Source organism: Colias philodice, chromosome 1 (assembly GCF_061535455.1).
Source record: "Colias philodice isolate Cphi_HAF_F1 chromosome 1, ilColPhil1 Martin Lab GWU primary, whole genome shotgun sequence".
Lineage (NCBI taxonomy): Eukaryota > Metazoa > Arthropoda > Insecta > Lepidoptera > Pieridae > Colias > Colias philodice.
The window spans coordinates 6,882,296-6,905,117 of NC_143086.1; the positions used below are offsets into that span (position 1 = coordinate 6,882,296).

Genomic DNA, 22,822 nt, shown 5'->3' on the forward strand with positions numbered 1-22,822 from the left:
CGACGTGCCTAGTACCTACTTATTATAAAAGGCATACGAGGCGTACTACTTCTATTTTTGATTGAAATTATTCAACTGTAGACGTTTTTATCCCTTACAAGTAATAAAACATTATACACTATCATTTGCACCGATGATGTAGACGATGGTGTAGTGAGAACACTAATTACAATTCGATACAACAACTTTAATTATTACAACATTAGAACAGGATAGTCCACTGCGCAAATTGTTTTTCCAGAACATCAATAATTTCAATTCCGAGTAGATTTTATGTAAATCAAGTGTTCATGAAATCGTGTCTTCCGCGTATTGAATATTTTTATCTGAACACAAATATTCAGGTATCACTTAGCCTATGCAAATATGCATGGCTCGAATACATCAGCCTTGTAACACACTGATAGCAATAATTTCTCAATAATATATAACTCTCAGTAGCGATAAGTCGATAGTATTGAGTTACATTCGTTCCTTATTTGTATTAAATATATTATTTTCCAACAATTTAAAAACATTTAACTACTAAGTACGATTTCATGACATAACGACTTACGAGTTTTAACTCTACATTTATGAAGGGATGAGAGAGAATCAAGAAGCTTATAGGTATCTAAAAGAGAGAATCAATGCATTAGCTGAGAACGTCAATTAGCACCGCAGGTTATATAAAAAAAATAATTTATATTTTTTGTATTAGAGAGTTCTACATTTTATATATGTAATGTTAGTATAATTCAAATTTAGTACAGTTATTTAGTACAAGTCATATTCTCGATAAGATTTTTAACCAATATTTTAATATCTTTGGTTTCAGTGGAACGCTTTCCCGCAAACGTAAACGTGATAATCAAACGGTTAAAATGTATTTATATATCAGGCTATTTCTTGTGTATTCTCAGATAAAACTTGTGGTTATCCTGGTATCGATCGATATTAAATTTAAACACGTACGTAGGTATGCATCTATTCGATATCATTAAATAAATATTGCTCCCGTCTTCAAAATAATATGACGACATGAATATTACGCAGAAAATAATTACAACGCTTCAAAACGTTTTGTTGCAATTTTAAAATTTGTATAAACAGATAAAACATTTTAACAAACGCAATAGTAGATCTTCATGTAAATAATTATTTTACAGTCTTGAAATGTTATAATACCTACATAATATAACAAATAAGGGATAAAGTTCGGGTCAAAAGCCTTTCCTTACGTAATTTCAAACTGGTTGTACGTTGTTACATTGCCTTGTTCTAAGAAAACTCTCCACATGAAATTACTATGAATTAAAAAACATTATTTCTATTAAGCTCTTAACTGAGACCAGTTTAACTATAATAGTAACGCACTCGCACAGGCTTTGTTCATGGAATAGAAAATGACTTTTATGAAAAACATTAATGCTTTTATCCCTACGCTATGTAAGCATGTTGTATTAGCGTGCATATTACAAATATTACGAAACGTCACTTAATATAACTTTTCAATCCATTAATCCTGTGCGTTAATCTAGTAAACATACAAATAAAAATGCGTAACATAAAATTAAATTAGCCTTTACACTGTCCTGAAGCATTATAGGCTTAATAAATGGCCTTCAATAGGGCTTAGGTACAGCTGACACTATTAGGCACTAAATCTAAAGTAAATGTGTCTAGTACATGACAGAAACGGTAGGTAATTATTACGTAAAGCATTCCTAGGTACGATACGCACGAAGTCTATTACACATAAAATGGCACAGATTAGTGAGACTGGTTCTAAGTTCTAACTCTTGAGCAAGTCATGACCACAAAGACCGAATTTGAAACGAGGCATTGTTTCTTTTGTTTTTTATTGCCATTAATTATTAATTCATTATTAATATATGTCACACACGACTCATTTCGAAGTAAGTTCGTTACAAATTGTTTTTTACATTAAACCGTCGTACAATACGTGCTTTATTACTATACCTACCGTTTATAAACTGGCTGAAATAACAATTTTAGGAGAGAAAAATAAATGGTGGGACCATTCAGAGATATTACGTTTCTATGGCCGTTTCCACGTAAAAATGAGGAAGAATTTAAAATTTGAACTTTTATTACACCTCGTTTTACTGTTTATAGGACCAGTGTACATATCCGTTTGTTATATGGGTACATCTACGTAAAATGTTTTATAAATTTTCCGCTTATGTTGTGCCATGCATCGACAATATGAAAATTTCTAGAAGGATCCACATGACTTGCAGTATATTTAATTCCTGGGTCAAGGCAAAACGGTTCAGACCGTAGTCGCTAAATATAACCACTACCTACGCAGGTGAAACTCGAAAACGTTGTCTGTTTCGCCTGAAGGTGCAAGGTTTACTTTTACGAATATCGGATGAATCTGCTGAAACAAAAATAACTAATTGGCTGATTATGAAGTTAAGTTGATGTTATGATTTGTAATCTTGAACGAAAGCAATTTCTGTATGTATTTTTAATTATGTGGTCATATTATCTGTTTACAAACCTTGTTATCAGTGTCAACGACTTTGTGTAATCTTCATTTATCGTGGAGCTAACTAGAAGTGCTTGGATAGTACTATTTTATTTTAGGTCAAATAGCCACACATATTGTGCATTAAAAAAATTCAATTGATGTTAATTTCAGAAAATTATTATCTACTATAATTTTATTTGTGTATGTAGGTCCCTATTTATTTTATTGTATTTTATATAAATCTTTATCTAACATAAGGAGAAATAAAGTCTATAAATTTTCTTCGTAATTTCCACACATTCATAATGCTACAAAAGGTTATTTACTATCGTCTATCTGAGGGACCAGAATTCTAAGAAAACAGCTCCAGCTAGGAGGCTGCGCTTATGAGAGACAGAGAAAGAAGTATAAAATACTCTAACAACGAGCAGGACAAAATATAAAGTGGATTACCTTCACGAACCTAGTCTTGTTATTTAAACATGTGCACGTATTTTTACTACATTATTGGCACATATAAAACAAATTTATTCTGATTTATTTTACTGATAGATATGATTTGAAACATGATATAAAAAAAACTATTTATAGCTCATCTTATACAAAAATTTTCTTACTCATTATTAAAAATTCAGACCATAGAAATATATGTATTAAATATTACCACAATCGCATCTCTATCCGTTTTTGAGTTGCATCTAACGTATAAGTAATAACATATTATGTTATTATTAACCTGAAACGCATCGCCTCTAAACAGTGTATTATACGGAGAAAAATAAAACGGTTCTAATTATGTCATGCTATGCTGTATCCTTTTAATCTATGTATAAGCTACGTTGATGGGAGATTTTTTTGTAACAACACTTCTTAATTTCGACGGTGACGTCAGCTTTCTTCCCACTCTGCATACGACCGCACACTTGCATACATTGACAGTGGACTAAATATAAAGTTAATAGCGCACGTTTCAATAGAAAATAAACCTATTTTGTAATGTAATTAAGTTTAAAATTCAACCACGGGCCCCAAGTCCCCCAACAGGCTCTTCCAATTTCCAACACCAAGCCGAGGCACGCGCCGATTGCGACATCGCATTACTGACGTCGTAGGTCCATTTTCGAAACGGTACATTAAGTTGTGTTATGGAAAAGTAGCTTTTAACCCCTCGTCATAACGTTCAAAGGTAATAGCTTGGCATCTTAAAACTAGAAATGAGGATCCCCGGTGTCTACAGATACCAACCTACATGCTATTAAGCAATTGCTCATTAATACGCCTAAGTTTAAAAGTCGATTATCTTAGAGGAACTATAGAGATGTGTTTGTGATTTTTCCCTACTATACACACTATGACATTGCAAATAAGGATGTAGGTGTATTTATTCATTACATAAAGGCTTTTGAGAGAAGCGGGGGCGAAATAGAAACAACTAATGGAGTATTAAGAATTACATGAGTGTATTTGATAGTACCTACTACACACTTCCAACTTTTTGTAATGTGGTTTAATACAATATACCCATAACTAAAATATTTCTTTCAATCTTAATATTTTAACTATTTTTATTCAATGTAGGTACATACATATATTAAAACTTGGATAAATTTTAAGATTAGAAACTAATATATTACGACACATGCCACGCGCTAACCCACACGGTACTTCTAAAAAAGTGGAAGAAATTAAAAAATCTGTTTACCTTTAACTACGAATCGATGTATAAAGTTGATGTTATTTATCAATATAGCTATATTCCAGTAGTTACTTAATACTTTGAATACGATTTAAATCGTTGATCGAATAAAGCTTTTCGTTGTCAACGATTTACAAAGTGCATCATGTGGTCACCATAAAAGCGCCTACACGCTGTTTAATAGCCCGCGACATTTAAAAGATAATATATTTTGGGGTTTTGTTCATTCTTTCCTCATATCTGTATACCTCCCGAGACGTGTGCTGAGACGTGTTGACACGGCGATTTTGCTGTATTATTAGAAAATTAGATATACCGTGATAACTTCTAATATAGAGCGTCAAGCGTGTTTGGTCATATTGCGTGTTTTGATCATATTCTACGCCTATCTCTAGCAGTGTAAAATGTTTTGATGCGCAATATTTTTATTGAGTGTTAATCATAGTGTTAATAGAGCAAAAAATCATACAGCAACATAAAATCTAATCGAAAGCAAATAATTCTTATCCCACGTTATTCTACTTTGCGTACCGACTACCTAAACATTTTCGGTGGTCACAAAGAAATCCTTGTTCGCCAATATCCTTGAGAATATTTATCACAATCACCTTGTAATACTGCAAACAAACTCCATAAACCAAAATGGGACACGGGAAACATTAAGGTCATATAGCACAGTTATGTTGCTATGGACCTTGTGGAACTTGGAGCCAATATGTTGGTCTTGGACAAACACTCCAATTAAATTTTCAAATCTACAGGGCGTCTTATCTAAAGTGCCTATAGTTTCTCATGTAAATCGCTCTTAAAGTATTTTTTCTAACTAGTTATCCTGAAAATATTAGTCTAGTATTTCAGAACCAGGCTCTAGGTTTAACCACATTGTTATAGCGTAGGTACTAAATCATTATAAGCTAGAAATCTTGTTGCACATGATGCACGCCAGTTCAACTCTAGAGATTCAATAGAGAAACTTAAAAGAGATTAATTTAGTCAATTGTTACGTCAGGGTCGAATTGGCACTTTGACTGGGTCGACATTATTTTTTAAAAGCTCACGTAGGTTCCACCTACACTTGACGTTGTGAAAAAAATACGTGGGCTAAATTGTAAATATCGCTGCACAACTTTAGATTTGACATTGCCGTGACTAGCAAACGTACGGCCGCCATTCGATGTGCATGTAACAAGTTTGTAAGCTTTTTTCATTAAGCCCACGCAACCCTTTCAGAGATTTTTATTTCGTAATTAGTACCAAGGAGACTTGCTTTCGTTTCTTATTATTATAAAATGGTTAAGTAGAGTTATGTTTATTAATTAAAGAGTAAGTATACCAATTTGATACATTCATTAATTATACAATAGCATATTATGACAAATTTCCCGTTACCGACTAGTGCATGTATGTTGCTATAATAAACTACAAAAACATTGAGATAAAGCGATAAAGTTAATTCATAAAGCAATTTAATAGCGAATAGTGTCTCAATACAATTTCACTTTGTAAGGCTGAATATGTAATATTAATACATTTTGCATATTGCGAATGCAGTTTGAAATCGTTTACGAAAGATGTGGCGGTGCACACAAGAGCCGAAAGTGTAAAACATGGTGTAAGGCCCGCCTCTCCGCGACGAATTACGGGGAATTTTAACGACCCGTCAGACAAGTTTTGTAACTTAAATGCGTGTGCCCAAAGGCCTAAATGATCTCTCCACTTCGTCTCAGATATGAGAATCGATTGTTAATTGCCAGATTTCTACGGCGTATTACAACGTTGAAACGCTTTGAAAATGTAACAGTATTTCATGAAGGGTGCATTAATATTGACGTTATTACTTATTCTACTCTAGATAGAGATTAGTTTTTGATGCTGAAAGGTGATGAGCCTACACATTCATAAAAATTTAGCTGGAAAATCTTTACTATAAAATATACAAACTAAATAGGGTTGAACCTGATTTACTTCTTTTACGATATTAATAATTCTTAATTACTTAGGTACTTAAAGATGGGATCACGTGCGACGCTCTATCTAAAATATTCTATACCTACAAGTTAAAATATGCATACTTTTGGTGTTTCAGTTATAAAGTATTTTTAAATAAAATCTAGTAAATAAAAAATTAAAATTTAAATTTAGTATTTGGACGTGGAAATTATAAATACATTTTATGGAACGTGCTACATAATATATTACTTAGTTGTTATTATGATGATTCGTTTAGCAATATTTTAAACGTGGGTTATATTTGAATAATCTTACTCAATACAATATCTAATACCCAGTTAATATACAGTATACACCCACTGATTGCCAAATCTCAGAATATATACAGAGTTGTAAGTTATATGAATAAATCTGGACCTAGAATGGCTAATAAGAGAATAAAAAAAAATTATTCAAATATCAAAATCAATGATTCAAAGGATGTTAGTGCATGTGCATGTAATATGTGTTAAAAAATAATCTTCTTATATATAAAAATGAATCGCAAAATGTGTTGGTAAGCGCATAACTCGAGAACGGCTGAACCGATTTCGATAATTCTTTTTTTATTATATTCCTTGAAGTACGAGGATGGTTCTTATGTAGAGAAAACGTAAACATGTACCACGGGCGAAGCCGGGGCGGACCGCTAGTATAAGAATATTTATTTTCTACTTTTTTTATTTATATAGTGGCTTAGTTTGGAAAATATATCTAGATGTTTTGATATAATGTAATATAATGTATGTTGAATATAATGTAATATTTAAAACCCGTTAATATATGCCATTTGGAGCTTTATGGAAATCGAAGTTTAAAACTAACCGTTCTTGATTATTTTTCTTTTAGTTGCGACAATAAAACAATGCATTTTTTATGCTAGTTAATGAAATTCTGTTATTTTTATGGATCTGCCACAAACTTTATCTCTCCATCTATACTCCTTACATGTCATCGTGTATAATGTTCCGAGTTTTTGATTACTATCATACACATGACATTTGTAATTTAAATTTAACAAAATTAATTTATGCGAATTCACAATATAAATTAATTTGAGTGACGTGCTTTTTCTTACTGTTGGCCGAATTAAAACACTCCATTCGTCAACGTTCTCGTCAATATATTGATTTCATTTAATTAGACTGAATAACCACCTATTTGAAATATGTACTAATAATACTGGCGTAGTAATAAAATAAAATATAGATAACCACTTAAATTTATCTAAGTAAATATAAAATTTCAGCGTTCCGAAAAACCCACTATATATTTTAAATTCAATGTCATAGTCAATTTCATTATTAAAGAGTAACGTGTTTCATTATAATACAACTGAAGTAAATATATTATGTACACAGCATTCAGTAAGGCAAGGAACTTACGAGTACCTACTTATTAAGTACGACTGTTATTATCTTATAAATATGCTAACAGTAACAAGAACGTGGAAATTCCTTCATTCCATTCTTTTTTTATATTTTTTTACAAGTTGTTATTTATATGAATGAATGAGTGTTAGTACCTAATGACGCTGATAATAAAAATCTTGGTGTTATTGTGTGCCTGTTTACGATACTTAATGATAGATATGAGTTCACGCTAACGGAAATCCTCTGTCCTCTATACATATAAGACATTTTTAGCATAATTACCAACTGACGTACTTCATTAGCTGATTTTTCGAGCTGTTATGTCCGTACTCTGTACGCAGACATGCTCACCCTACATCCTTTTCGCTTGTTCAGCATTTCTCAGCATTCCTGGCTTTTTCCATAGCATCCATGTTCAGTCTCTCTCCAATTTCTAATCCCGACGGATGGCTGTCCTATAAAACATACTATTTCGTTTTTTAAAAAAAGCCTTATCCCGAGAGTCTCAAAACATTTTTGGTGGCAGCAGTGGGATTTAAAAAAAAGTAAATCAAAAAAATCCCGGTACGTCTCTGAATCGACGCGTATGTATTGTGCGTGTAAAAAGTGAAAATAAAAACGTTTCTGAATCGACGTATATGTGTTGTGCGTGAAAAGTGGAAAAACAAAACTTAATCTTATACACCAGTATTTTGTGGTAAATCTACGTATCTTCGAGTCAGACGACAGTCAAGTTCCAGGCAATCCTAAGTCGAAGCACGGTGGCGAGATAAGCCATCGGCGAAACCAACAACTAAGATTATAAAACGTGTCAAACTTTCTAAATAGATATTATTGTAATATTGTTCCTTTTTATACATAGACTATGTAAATATAATTATACAAAATGACGGAAGGTAGAGCCGCGAGTCCTAATTAATTCGAATCTCATGTAACTGATACCGAGGACGATGGCTTGTGCCCTTCTGGGCCTGGTCTGGGCCTCCTACTCGATCAAAAAAGAAATATCCTAACAGTCAATCTATCAAATTACAAATGGATTTATCAACTCTTTTAAAATTCATAAAACCATATGACGGGAGCCGGGAAACCTTAAATTCGTTTCTAGTAAATTGCAATAACGCTTATGAATTATCTTCAGAACCGCAGAAAGATATATTATTCAAATACATCCTTTGTCAGCTTCAGGGCAAAGCACAAAATACTTGTTCAATAAAGGAATTCTTAAATGGGATTCAACTTAAAGAATTCCTGAAAACACAATTTAGCGAAAGAAAAAATTATGCCCATTTACTCACAGATTTGCACGTGCAAGCAGGCTACCTAGGCAATGTGCTGGACAGCAGATGGAGGTTCGTGGAGCACTTTCGTCGCCTCGCCCCCGACTTCCGGCCCCTTCCCCGGAGGTCGTGGATATCTACTATCTAAGCAAGATTTCCCCACTTAAAAAAAATGAAAACAAAGACCTTTAGAGTTTAGTACCATATATCTATGGTCATCGATTCACGATCGTCATTGATCATAAACCACTGCAGTGGCTATTCAACTCAATTCTGCAGCCGATGCACTTTCCAGATATCCTGTTAATCCCGTCCTTCCTGAAAATGACGTAGATTCAAATCAATCTAACGACGGATCTCATTGATGCGTTAGATAAAGACCTTATGGACCTCCTTGTTTCACCCCCATCGTTTCAGTTAGACAATATTAGTCCAGGTTTTCCCGGGTTTGAACTGCCAAGCCCATTAGAGCCTAATCGAAACTTACCTGATCAAATAGTTGAACCACAACCTTCTACGAGCTGGCAAAATTCTGAAACCTTACCTGGTGCCATCTTTAATCCTGACGATCCTGAAACCTTACTTGTAGTTATTCCACATCCCGAAAATCCTGAAGACTTACCTGCTGTTATCCTTAACTCCGAAAATCCTGAAACCTTACCTGGTGGCATCCATGATCCTGAAAACCCTGTAACCTTACCTGCTACATCACCGAATCCGGAAAGTGCTGAATCACCTGAAAATATAACAGATAAAACTTACAATAAATTTCTAAAATCGCCACCTAGACAATATAATACATACATCAAAGAACATAACGAAACCTTACTAAAATCAATGCAAAAGCTAATCGTAATACCAACCTCTATTGATGAATCCATGCCATATGCTTGCGATGTCCTCAATAATTGCCCAAATCCCGAACGCGAAGAATTCCTTAAGTAAGAAAGATCATTGTGTTCATTGTTACCGCTAGTAAGCGATACCAAGACATACATTTTCTTATTTACAAAAGCTCACCATTTTGACGGCTATTTCCGACTTTAATAACCTATTCGATAAGCATTCTTTTGTTAAAATATACAATATGTTAACTTATCTCTTTGACGGAACAAACATCATAATTCACATATACAAAAAAAATATAATTTATCCAACCCTTAATGAGATTCCAAAGATTTTAAAGGAAAATCATGACCTACCAATTGCAGGACCTTTAGGTTGCTCAAGAACACTGAATCGAATTAAGGAAAAATATTATTGGAAAAACATGGGCTCTGACGTTGAAAATTACATCAAAAACTGTCAACTGTGTCAGGCTTATAAAGCAACATCAACATCACCGTTTGAAAGGTTAGCCAGATATAGTAGGTCCCTTACTCCGGTAAAGGACCTACTATATCGTAGGCGTATCGTACGGGTCCGGCTCCGTAGTCCGTCAAATATAAATTTATCCTCACCATGCAGGATGACTTAACGAAGTTTTCATTAGCTTATCCATTGCGTAGTAACACAACCGAGGAATCAAGCGAATGCCTTGTTTATTTTGTTTCCCTATTTGGAATACCAAAACATATATGTATACTTACTGACCAAGGGACTAATTTTACATTAGATTTGTTTAAAAAGACCCGCGAATTTCTTAAAATCAAGCAACTCTGGTCATCCCCTTATCATCCTCAAACGCAAGGCGCGTTATAAAGGTCTCATTCTACACTGAAAGAATATTTAAAATCTTATGTACCTAAATGAAAATCAAGATAATTGGCCGCGTTATGTTTTTACTTCAATGTTAGCATACAACACCGCGGTACATTCCACAACTCATTATTCACCGTATGAATTATTATTCGGTCTCTATATACGATAGTTGAAATACTACTTACCCGGAATATGTAAAAATGCTACAGCATAGAATGAAACATTCGAGAGATAATGCTTTAGAGTTTATTAACAAATCCAAAATCATTTCCAAAAATTTTTATGATACACACTCGGGTTGTTCAATATAAAGTAGGTGATTATGTGTTATTAAAAATCATTTAAGGCTCCGATTCCCGAAGCCCTATCACCAATATGGAAAGGTCCTTACAAAGTTGTGAAAATTAACGGAAATCATACACTAACATTATTGATAAATAAAAATGAAACCCGTTTCGCGTTGTCACGGCATCACGCGTGAACGGCTGAACCGATTTCGATAATTTTTTTTTTTTTATATTCCTTGAAGTATGAGGATGGTTCTTATATAGAGAAAACGTAAATACCACAAGTGTACCACGAGCGAAGCCGGGGCGGACCGCCACGTAATCCATCACTATGATGAAGTCAAGCTAACTAATTGCCCCGGCGACGCCTAAATCTTAGATTGTTTTATCTAAATTATACCTTAGTTATATCAAAATATATTATTTTATTATATATAATGCGTAATTTAATTAAATGTACGTGACGCATAAACGTACTTTATACTAAGTAATTCGACTTTATTCATCCTAGATATTAATATAATCGTCATACACTACTCAAAACAAAATAGGGCCCACCTACACTTATCTCAAAGTTTTGCCTACACGTAATTTATAGGGTAGTTATTGGGGTACTTGAGTACCTATTCCCTTACGTTGTTGGCATGTTAACGAAACTTTATTGCTATTTTAACTATTCTTTTTAATGTTATTCTCAAGTGGGTAACCAGAAAAAGTTAAATGTTTCAAAATCACGTTCTTTCCAAATTCTCAATCACTTGTGTTCAAAGTCTCATTCTGAATGTTACTGTAGCACATCGTTATTTTTTTTTCATAAACAATTATATTAAAACATTTGCAAGATATTTGTCAGAGCATTTTGTGTAATTACTTTTAGTTTTGGTTTTATCTGCGATAAACCACTTTTGGCGCTCTTTTTTTCTCGAGATAAACGTTTGGTTTTGTCACGATAAAAGTGGTTTATCGCAGATAAAACCAAAACTAAAAGTAATTACACAAAATGCTCTGACAAATATCTTGCAAATGTTTTAATATAATTGTTTATGAAAAAAAATCATAATAAGTATTAAAGTCTACCATGTCAAGTAGAAAACGTAAAAGTGTGAAAATTAGAGCTAACTTGGTGATTTTTTTTTATCGAGTCAATTTTAATATTTTATGTTTTTGATTGAACAGAATCGTTGAACATATCATCTAGTTTGATATATATTTTATTTTTTAGATTTGGTCTTGAATATTACACGTATCATCTAATAGAAGATTGGTAATTTTGCTTTATACGCACCCTTAATGCAATATAATGCCCGCCCACATACAGCCCGTATCACTCAAAGAGCACTCTCTGATGCCAATATAAGAGTTCTGCCGTGGCCAGCCATGAGTCCTGACATCAATCCAATAGAGCATATGTGGGATCAATTAAAAAGGAGCGTCAAAGCAAATTTCAGCAGCGTAATCAGCCAACAAGATCTCATAAATGCTCTTAAAGTCTGTTGGGAGCAAATACCTGACGAAAATGTAACCCATTTGATTGAAAGTGTCCCAGATAGGCTCAGAGAGTGCATACGGAGCAGAGGGGGTCCCACACGCTACTAATTACAAAATAAACCAGATTTTTTTTTGTTAATAAAGGTTTTATTGAAACTTTTGTCATTTGTCTTATTTGTGCAATTTTTCTCTAATACTGTTAATTTTGCATAATTTTCATAAAATCGCTAATTTTTGCTTAAGTTTACGTTAAAACAATTGTCCTACACCTTGTTTGTTTATACCTACTCATTCATAAAATAAGAAAAAAGTGAAGAGTTTTTACAACACAGCAAAAAATCAGGGTGGGCCCTATTTTGTTTTGAGTAGTGTAGATAAATACTAGATTTAATTATAAATACATATATACTCTATTTCCAGTGCATATGGCTCATGGTCACCCCGAATGTTCATTGAATCAACTCCAGTTCCGGTGTTTATTTTGACCCGATTGGGAAATTAAATATTAACGTAGGCTATTTAGACATAATAACGCTTTTAGATATATCTAATATAAATCCGCATATAGCGAATATTAGCACACTCGTTTTTAAGCACACTACGTTTCATATGTTACCAAATCCAGGCATATTATGCTAACAACACTGAATATAGATATATACTATAGATTCTCTCAATACCCGATATAAAAATGAATCGCAAAATGTGTTGGTAAGCGCATAACTCGAGAACGGCTGAACCGATTTCGATAATTCTTTTTTTATTATATTCCTTGAAGTACGAGGATGGTTTTTACGTAGAGAAAACGTAAATATGTACCACGGGCGAAGCCGGGGCGGACCGCTAGTACCCGATATAAATGACATAGTATCGGAGTATTCTTCTTTTTCTCATTTGATAAGTAGTAAGTTCAAACGAGGGGCTTGGTTTGCTGGTATTGGCACACTCGAAAACAATATTTGGCACTTAGACGTGAATGATGCATTAAAATGTGATAAATATAATAAAAAAAAATAGAGTTGATGCGAGAGAAAAATAGTTGCGGAGACAAAAGTTGCTCTTGCGCGCTAGCTCTTTATTAAATAAAAAAATGATAGTATCGAAGCGTCAATGCCGACGATATCATTCCGATTAGAAGATATAACAACGCTGACGATATCATTCCGATTAGAACATATAACAAATTCCATTCTATTCAGTTGACAAAACATCCTGTAGGATGTATCCGGCTATATTAATTCCCACGCAACTTTACCAAGAGCTTTTATCTTTGCCTACTCCGTATAATGGAGATATGCCTAATTCTTTTAGCTACGCAATTCCTAGTATACAGTACATATGTGACGAATTCATATGTGACGTCACGAGTGTATATTCAACAACTTCAAATCCCCGGTGTGAGAGCGAACTATTGACAAACGTCGTAAGTGCCCTGCCAGTGCAGTGTCATACGGATTTTATGTTCAAAAAAACATAACAATTTGGGAACCTATTTCAAATAATAACTGGATTTACGTGCAATCCCCACCCAAAAAATAAACTATTTGAAGAGCCGCAATAAAAAACTGTAATTATAAATATTTCAGGAACGGGTATTCTGATTTCTGAACATCCCAAGTGACGGTATAGCTTATAATAAGAATATTCGGCTTGTACCTGGGTTTAAAGATATTTTGATAAATGTAACTTTTAGTAATTCCGATTTTAACATAATCAATGACTCCTGTTGTAAATTTAAATTAGAATAGAATAATGAGCCTCCCATGGCATTAAAAGATATAAATTTGGATATTTTCAGTTCAAACAAAATTAAAATTAGAAGCAATTTCGGATAACGTAGACAAAATCAGATCATAAAATACGAGACTCACTATCTATTCTAATCATTTCAGTTGTTTGTGCGATAATTGTGTACCTTATTATTAAGTTTTATAATTTCATTAAAGTTCGCAGCCGTCTCGCTTGAAGTACGAAAATTCGCAAACAAAAAAACCATAGAACATAATATCTATTGAGAACCATAACCAACTAATGCAACCAACAAAAAACAGATTCCTGTAACTCTTTTATTATGTAGTTATAATAAATTTATCTTTTATGGAAACTTTAAAGTTTCACAAGATGTTCACAAGGGTGTTCGATGAATTCAAATCGCGTTAAAATATTATAAATTCTACACAGCATCTAGTTTCTAGAATAACATTCGAATCATCAAAAAGACGATATTAATTTCAAAATACCCTTTCATGTAACTATTAGATGTTAATCAAATATCATGTTAAGATGGACGCGGAGGACAAAATGCATGTGTAGTAAGTAATAAAACGAATAAAAGGAACGGCATGTGTAAGTGTTTTAGGTACACTAATAGCCTCTAATGTCCCAATCCCGACTTTTAGAGCGGTTTGATTACAGGCACGAGTCGTGTTCGTGTCCAAGCTCTTAGAAGAGGCTTTCAAAAAGGTTGATAAAGTAAGCATGTGTGTTGAGCGTTCATATTTTAACTGATATTCCTACAAAGAAGGTTGTTATATTATGTATCTAACCTCTTTTTTAAAAAAAGCTCTTTCTAGCTGCTTAGAAAATGAGTTATTTTAACGACTTATGATCTTATAGTGATTTAATAAAATATTAGGAAACGTTTAGAACCTTGATATTACTGTTTATTCTAACTACAATCACAGAACCTGTTCAACGTCATTATGTGTTGATTTAATGATGTCATTTAGTTGCAAAATAAATGTATCGCATTTTTCGTAGTAGTCCATCATTCGATTATCTAGTGATCTATCTTAAAAGCGTTAGGATTTTAAAAATATATGTTTGAACAAATGAAACTGTCTAGTGCGGGTCCTTTAAAATAAAAAAAATAAACAAAGTTTACACAATAACATGAGTTTCGGATAGTATCTTGACAACAACATAATTTGTTATTTATGTAATACCTATTTGAAATAAAGGTATTATTAGGTCAAAATAAATAATCTACTCTCTTTCGTTTATAAAAATTAAATAATGACAGAAACATAATTTACTAATGGACATTATTTTATAAATCAAATTTAAATATCACGATCATGAGTAAATATTCATTTGTACTAGTACGAACTAAAGTTCGTAATTACACACGGTCCTATAAGTTTTTTCCTCACTATATGAATCAGCTTAGGGTCGACGTGTAGGCGAGTCGTTACCGGAGGTAAATCAGTATTATAAATCGCTTTGTTGTAACATTTTAATGAACAAATGATGTAATGGCATTATTTATAAACTTAATACAAAATAATGCTATGTACTTATCAATCTTTGTCCTAAATAATATAAAGTTACATATGTTTATAATTAAACGTCACTAAATATGAAAATAAATTTCATCGACATAAAATCCTTTGAAAGAATATTAATTACTTATTTCTTGCACCATTTTGCGTTTGAACATCGCTTACAAGATCGTTTACAACCTGTTTACAAAATGGGTCCGACTTTTTTAAATCTTGAGACGTTATCTTCTTTTTGGAGGTAGCCTCTTACAATATTCAAAGTGCCGTCGAATGAAAGATGTTGATTTTTTTTATTCGGTGTTAGTGTCACCGTGCGACTGTCTTAATGGAGCATGCTAAGTATCAATAATTATCGTGCATTTAAAACCTCAGAATAATTTTAAAACAAGGCTGTTAAAATAAACAAGATAAATTATTTTGAAACGGTGCCGCACTCATCGTTTTGAGGCGAACATTAAGAGCTCGTTTCACAAAAAACATAAAAGGGTTTATAAAGAAATATGTTAAATGATAAATTAGCACGCGGCGCCAGGCAAACAAAATTATGCCGAAATGCATGAATCGTCTAATTAAGTATTTAGACACTGAGTTGCGGTGTTTGAAAAATTGAAGAATTTTCTTTGAATCAAGTAGGTAGGTAGGTAGTATTATGTATAGAATGTTAACTTTTAAGTTTTAACGTATTAAGTGAATGTAAAATATTTAAAGTCTGTAAAGACATAATTTGTCGAACAAGCCATAAATACAGTAATAGATGTAAAAGGTTTCATGAGTAAAAAAGTTTTTTGAATTAAATCGATATTTAAATTCATCATGACACGATTTTTAATAAATTGTACAAAAATAAAGTGAATTACCGTACATATTATTCTAATTAACGGTCGCGGGCCTCAACGAACTCTGTTCTTTGAGTACGTATACATAATTAATGTAAACATTAACAGGTACTGACCCAAAACGTCATTGTACAAAGAAACACAGGTCTCCTTTAGTTCGGGTTGCCCTCTACCTCTTGCCCTCTATTGTTTCTTATTATTTACATGCGTCAATGTTTTCGAAACAGCCAAACTTGATACTTGCCTTTTGAACAAACACGCATTTTTATTACAACATGAAAACGCCACAAATCATTGATTATAAAAGTGATTTTACCTAATGAATAAGATCTAAGATAGGAATTCTTACTTTATTTTTACTCAACGAATAAATTTGTTATTAATGTGTAAAGGCAACGTTCAATAAAAAAACTAACGATCAGCAAATTTCTTATATTGTTTGAAAAATGACTTCGTAAAAGTAGCTCTGCTTATTTATATTCAATGTCACCTTTGTCCATTTAAAGAATTTCGCCTAGAGACACGCAACTTGATTAAATATGTATAAATACAAAGAAATCATCGCATTTAAATTCCGTGTCGAGACATATTTGCTACCAATTTTTGCGTACGGTTACACGCCTTAGAATAATATTACCTTTAATTCGTTGTTTTTAAGAAAACGATGTGACCTGCATCAATAATTAGGTTATATCTTTCTCATTCACATAACAAAGTTGCATATGGAGTAGTCACTATGTATTCAACATTTAAAACACTCGTTTACATCATCTTAATACTATAAAAGCCTAAGTTTGATAATGAAAATATTCTTTATAAAAGTCCCAAATCAACAGCTACGTGTAATGCATTCACTAAGCGCAGTTTGTATTCACGAGTTTTTATTGGTGTTAACTTCCATAGATCCTCCAAGGGAATAACATCTTTGCCGCGGTATATTTCTTCGAATGTATTCATGACGTCACACTTTTCACTCGCAATCAATGGAATTGATGACAAATTTGTAAAAAATCCATATTTTCCATACTTTCTCAATTCTTCGTCGAGAACATGTCTGGGGAATATTTTATCCACATCTAAATTCATATCATGCAAAAAATAACCCAAGTAATTATGATACAAATCGACTGATTTTACAAAGTCATCTTTTCGACGATTACCGGTAAGGTTACATAGCAAAAATGAAGAAAGATCAGTAGCTGGTGAACAAAACCTTATTAACTGAAAGTCAAAGACAACGACTTGATCTTTGGATTTCATAAAATTTGGGGACCAACAATCTCCATGATTAAGTACAGGATGTTCACTCAAAGTCGAGGTAATTTCCATCAATTGTTTATAAACGTCACTGTTAAAAACACTCATAAATTTCTTGTAATAAATACTGTCGATATTTTCATACTCTGCTATTACCAGTTTATCGATATCAAGAGCAGATTTAAGATACTTGCAGTACCATACTCTTCTATCTTCAGTATAATAAGATTCTGGGCATTGCTTTACTAATTGAAAGAACACTTCTGGATTCCTTAATCTCATAGCTATCGAAGTAGCGTGGATATGTGCTATGGCTCTCAATATGCCCGCTTTTTCTATATCTGTGTGATTGTGTGATATTGAAGAAAACTTTCTTTCTGCTAAGTCTTCGAGCACGAAATAATCATTTTTACCGTCGCAATAACTATAGAAACAAATTGGTAAATAATTTTGTATTCTTTCCTTGGCTCCTAATGACGTTTGTATTTCCGCTAGATTTGGTAATACTTTCGAGTAAAACAATATTTCTCGGGCAAAAAGTTTTGCGCATTGTAAAGTTTTCCTCAGTAATAAATCTCGCACTAGTCCTTTCGCGATTAACGTGGTGCTGTGTTGATAACCTGAAGCATAAATTCGATAAACGGCACCAAGTAATCCTTCTCCTGCAGGCCCAGCTCGCAATATTTCAATTTTAACCGCATCGTCTTGGCTATGAGTCTTTAGTTTGAATATTTTATCAATCACTTCCACCGACAACACCTCAGATATATCACAAAGGTTCAGTTTCTCCATTTTGCAGGTTTGTAATGAAAAGCTTCAAATCGCGTCTGTATATTTATGTTAACCTTTCATTATTTAACTGCCACGATAAGGTAGCTATCTTGATGAATACAATCCTACGTTACTATTAATTTATGTTTAGTTTATATTGACAAAGTCTTAAAATAATTAATGTAAATTAACTTTGCCATCATTAAATATCAATATCAATAATGCCAATGTCATTATGCCCTAGTAACAGCAAAGTGACGGTTTGCAAAATTTCTGAACATTCTGTTACCGATGCATATGTTCATAATACCATAAAATATTATTATCCAACAATGAATATTGATAATAAAAGACAAATTAGGAAAGCTAGCTTACATTACTTCCAAGACTATGCAAAATAGTCTCTTAAAGTGAAGAAGGAACAATTTTTTTTAAAAAGTGTCTTTATTAGATATGCATTATAATTAATGTAGAAAAAGTCAGACATTAAGCATTGTATCATCAGCCATCATCTCAGGTGACTCTCTTATCGTACAAACAACTTGGTTAGTTCCAAGCAAATAACATTTCTTAATACCACTCTGTGTACCGTAGATAGATTTATTTACACAACAGTTAAATATTTACAATAAATATGCACATTATATACCCACATTATATCATTAAAATTCTATAACGAGCATTATTTATGAAATTATTGAGCAAATATGTACATGACGTTTTGTTTCAGAATTAACTATAGATCGATATTAAAATGATTATGTATTTTCCTATACACAATATATAAAATGGAGAATCAGTGTACATAGTTTAGGAAAAGCAGTTAATGTTCTCGCGATAACCCTAGATACAACCTTCGCTGTATGTACTATGTACCTAACGTTCCTATCTCGCGTACACATATTTAATGTTACTTACACGAATATTCGCTGTTTAATGATTTTCTATTTATTTAAAGATATTGATTATATATCTCATTCTGTAGTGAAGCAAAATTACATATATTATATTACTGTATACAAACGGTGTCTATTAAATTAACACTTTTTTAACAAAAAACCGCCTTTAAAATATCAATGACTCTATTATATTATACTTTTTTATTTATCATAGCTTTAAATTGTCAGAACTAAACCGAATTTTAATGTGACGATATGGCAGACACCAACTTTCAAATAAATAAACTAACAAACACAAAAAAATACAGTTGGTAACCTCCTTTTTTTGAAGTCAGTTAAAAACATATATAATTATGTGTGAACTACAAAATCAAATATAGTTAAATTATGTAGATATTTTAATAACAAACCATTTTTCCTGGCACAGCATTAAACATAATTTCATGAAGCTTTATAGACTGAATTATTCTTTTTCTATATATAACTAGGTATGGATTATATAAATGACAAGTTGCTAATACTAATAACATTATTAATTTGATTTAATACGTATTTAATTCCACACCCCTCTAATTAGTGAAGTTATATCTGAACACGAAATCGAACAAGCAATAAAACATACGGACAACTATGAAAGAGTAACAATAAAAAAGATATAACAAAATGGCGCGTATTACCTGCGCGCCACTTTACCTCCGGGGTTTTTTTCGTGGCTTGGTGTCCAGGAGATAAAAGCCTGTTGTAGACACGAGTAAGACAAAAGCGAGCTCAGTTGTAGTTTGTTTTTTGATTTTAATCGTCCATTTTAGTCGTCGAGTGGTGTAGCGGAATGCAGTTTTTGTTTAGGCAGATTTATTACTATCTGTAGAGCCCACTAGAGATTATTGTTAATACTATAGTTAATACTTTTATATCCTTGGAAATGGATCAACCCTATTTTAATATTACTTTTAAATGTTAGAAAGGATGAAAATTTTATTGAACTAAGTACTATTATAAATACTTTCTAAAGAACCGAAACACGTATGTATAAGTATAATTATTTTCCACCAAAAAATCTCCATTTCAAAATAAGGCTCGCTCCCACAGTGTGATTCGCGTTTAGATTTCGTTCGGAATCTTCCAACGCAAAAAATATCTTTTGTTATGAGCGTGTGAATACAAGCCAGCCCTTTGTTCGATGAGTATGTCAAAAGTGCATCTGTTGAGATCATTTTAGTTTCAGAACTGAATATACCCTTATAAACGCCATATACTTCTTATTTCTATATCAAAAATCAGACCGAATAAAACTCGTTATGAACCACTGTGAACATTTAACCTATATTAAAAGTTTACTCAAATGTCGATGAAAATAATTTATAAATAAGATTTTTAAAGTCATATGTTTAAATATGCAAGATTATATTATACATAACAATCAGACGAGGCACTTTCTATTCACCGGAGTCGCCGTCTGCGTCGCTTCAGGGTTTAAAGCTAAAAGCGATCATTCCACGAATATTTGGCATTACCATGTGAATTGCTCGTCAAGATCTCATGCAACTGGATGCATATCTTGAGGCAGTATTCATTATCTACAGAACATTGTACTATTCTTTGTTCATTTTTAAGATCAAAGGCCAAACGTGCATTTTGAATATGATAATATTTTAGTGCGTAAACAATATTTTGATGCCCGGGATTACAAGAAACATAAACATACATTTATTTTTTTAACATCTAGTAACTATACAAATTAGGTGTAGATTTTATAAGCAATAAGGCTATAACATCGTTTTTGTATACCAACATAAAAGGTACTAATGATTTGATTGCCGGAGTGCCTGTTCGTTATGATAGATTGAATGTGATAAATTATATAACCCGTATCTAACTTATTGATATGAAGCGTTGAGCAGTTGGGGGTACCAGATGCGGACATATTTGATATCCTGACGTAGGTTTTGAGGCTAAAACAACACCGCAGACAGCACAAATTTATTTATTCAAAATTGAATCTTAAAAATGCAACAAGAAAACTTAATATACCATTTATAACCAGAACGAGGCTCTACATCATAAAGATGAACCGCACCGTCTAGTCTACCCCGTCACAGTGGGGTATATTTTTGGGTTCAGGAATCCGCTTACATACCAATACAACTATTAAAATTTTATGTTTTATATTAATGACCCAGCGTTAGAGATGATATTTTTAATAACTCTCAACTTTATTGTTTTGTTTATAATCGTTGTTTGTTATAACAAAAAGGTCATGATATTATGTTTCGATGAAGGTATACCCTATAAGAAATGTATACCATTAAGTCGTACAAAAATATGATTTCCAACTAAACTAAACTGGTTTAAGTTAAGTAAGCCAGATTGGCTTACTTAATGTGTTATTCTTCCAACTTAGGAATCAACTTTATTTAATCCCGACACCTAATTCGTTATACATTTTCTTAAACGAAAGCTAAATATCAGTGTTGTACAAAATAAAGTGGTTTTAGCACGCTCTCAAATAATAGAATTAGACAAAGCTTGGGCTTGTTTCTAGCGAGGCAGGTAAGCAACACTAGAGCATACAGTGGCCAGTACCTGCTTCACAATAGAAGAAATCAAACGTCATTGTGTGAACACAATGCAGTCAAGTGGTCCCTTTGTTGACTGGAGACTTGAAAAACCACGATACGTCCCTACAACTAATGAACTTTATTTGAATCGTGAAGAATTTTCAGTGTAGCGTTTGGAGGTGTCATGATTGTCTTTGGATGTATAAATGATGTTAAAATTGTATGGAGATTTAATAGCTTATAAGTAACACATGCTTTAAGCTATGCGTTGGTAAATTAATTAATTATTGAAAAAAGCCTGAGCCAAATATTTTTAAATTCAATAAATTCCGAAAAGCGCATTCAATTAAACATAGATTAAAATTAAATGTAACTCCTACATTTTAATTATATATAACAATTAATATAAATTAATTATGAATAATTCGTTCCGGTTTCATCAAATCGTTGTCAGTTTTACTTTCGGAAAGAGTTCAACGCGCGCTTCATCTCACTGGCCTAAGTTCATCAAGAGATAATAATTTCTGGGAATCCTAAACAAATAAATTTTGAGTTTTTAATGTGTAAATAAGAGATTCATGTTTTTATGTAATGCAACAATGTTTCCATTTACACACGTTGTATATTTTATTTTTATTTTTAAGAATTAAATATGTATGAAATATGATGATTTTATGAAAATGATAAAGGTGAATTTTGATTTTATATTATTACTAGCGGCCCGCCCCGGCTTCGCCCGTGGTACATATGAAAAATAGATGTTGGCCGATTCTCAGACTTACCCGATATGCACAGAAAATTTCATGAGAATCGGTCGCCCCGTTTCGGAGGAGTATGCAGACTAACATTGTGACACGAGAATTTTATATATAAGACTAGCGGCCCGCCCCGGCTTCGCCCGTGGTACATATGAAAAATAGATGTTGG

General features: G+C 32.6%; 2 protein-coding genes across 2 annotated transcripts in view; one reads left to right on the forward strand and one right to left on the reverse strand.

The window, feature by feature from the left end:
* Egfr (epidermal growth factor receptor) overlaps positions 1-22,822 on the forward strand; it is a 73,861-nt gene that overhangs the window by 38,185 nt on the left and 12,854 nt on the right. The window lies entirely within an intron of this gene.
* Positions 17,217-18,459, reverse strand: LOC149491182 (uncharacterized). The gene has a single exon (XM_089714377.1). It carries the CDS (start codon positions 18,457-18,459, stop codon positions 17,224-17,226), a length of 1,236 nt encoding a protein of 411 aa, XP_089570503.1. The 3' UTR covers positions 17,217-17,223.

Coding starts and splice junctions, on each gene's coding strand:
- LOC149491182 (XM_089714377.1), bottom strand. CDS start 18,459: ATGGAGAAACTGAACCTTTGTGATATATCTGAGGTGTTGTCGGTGGAA.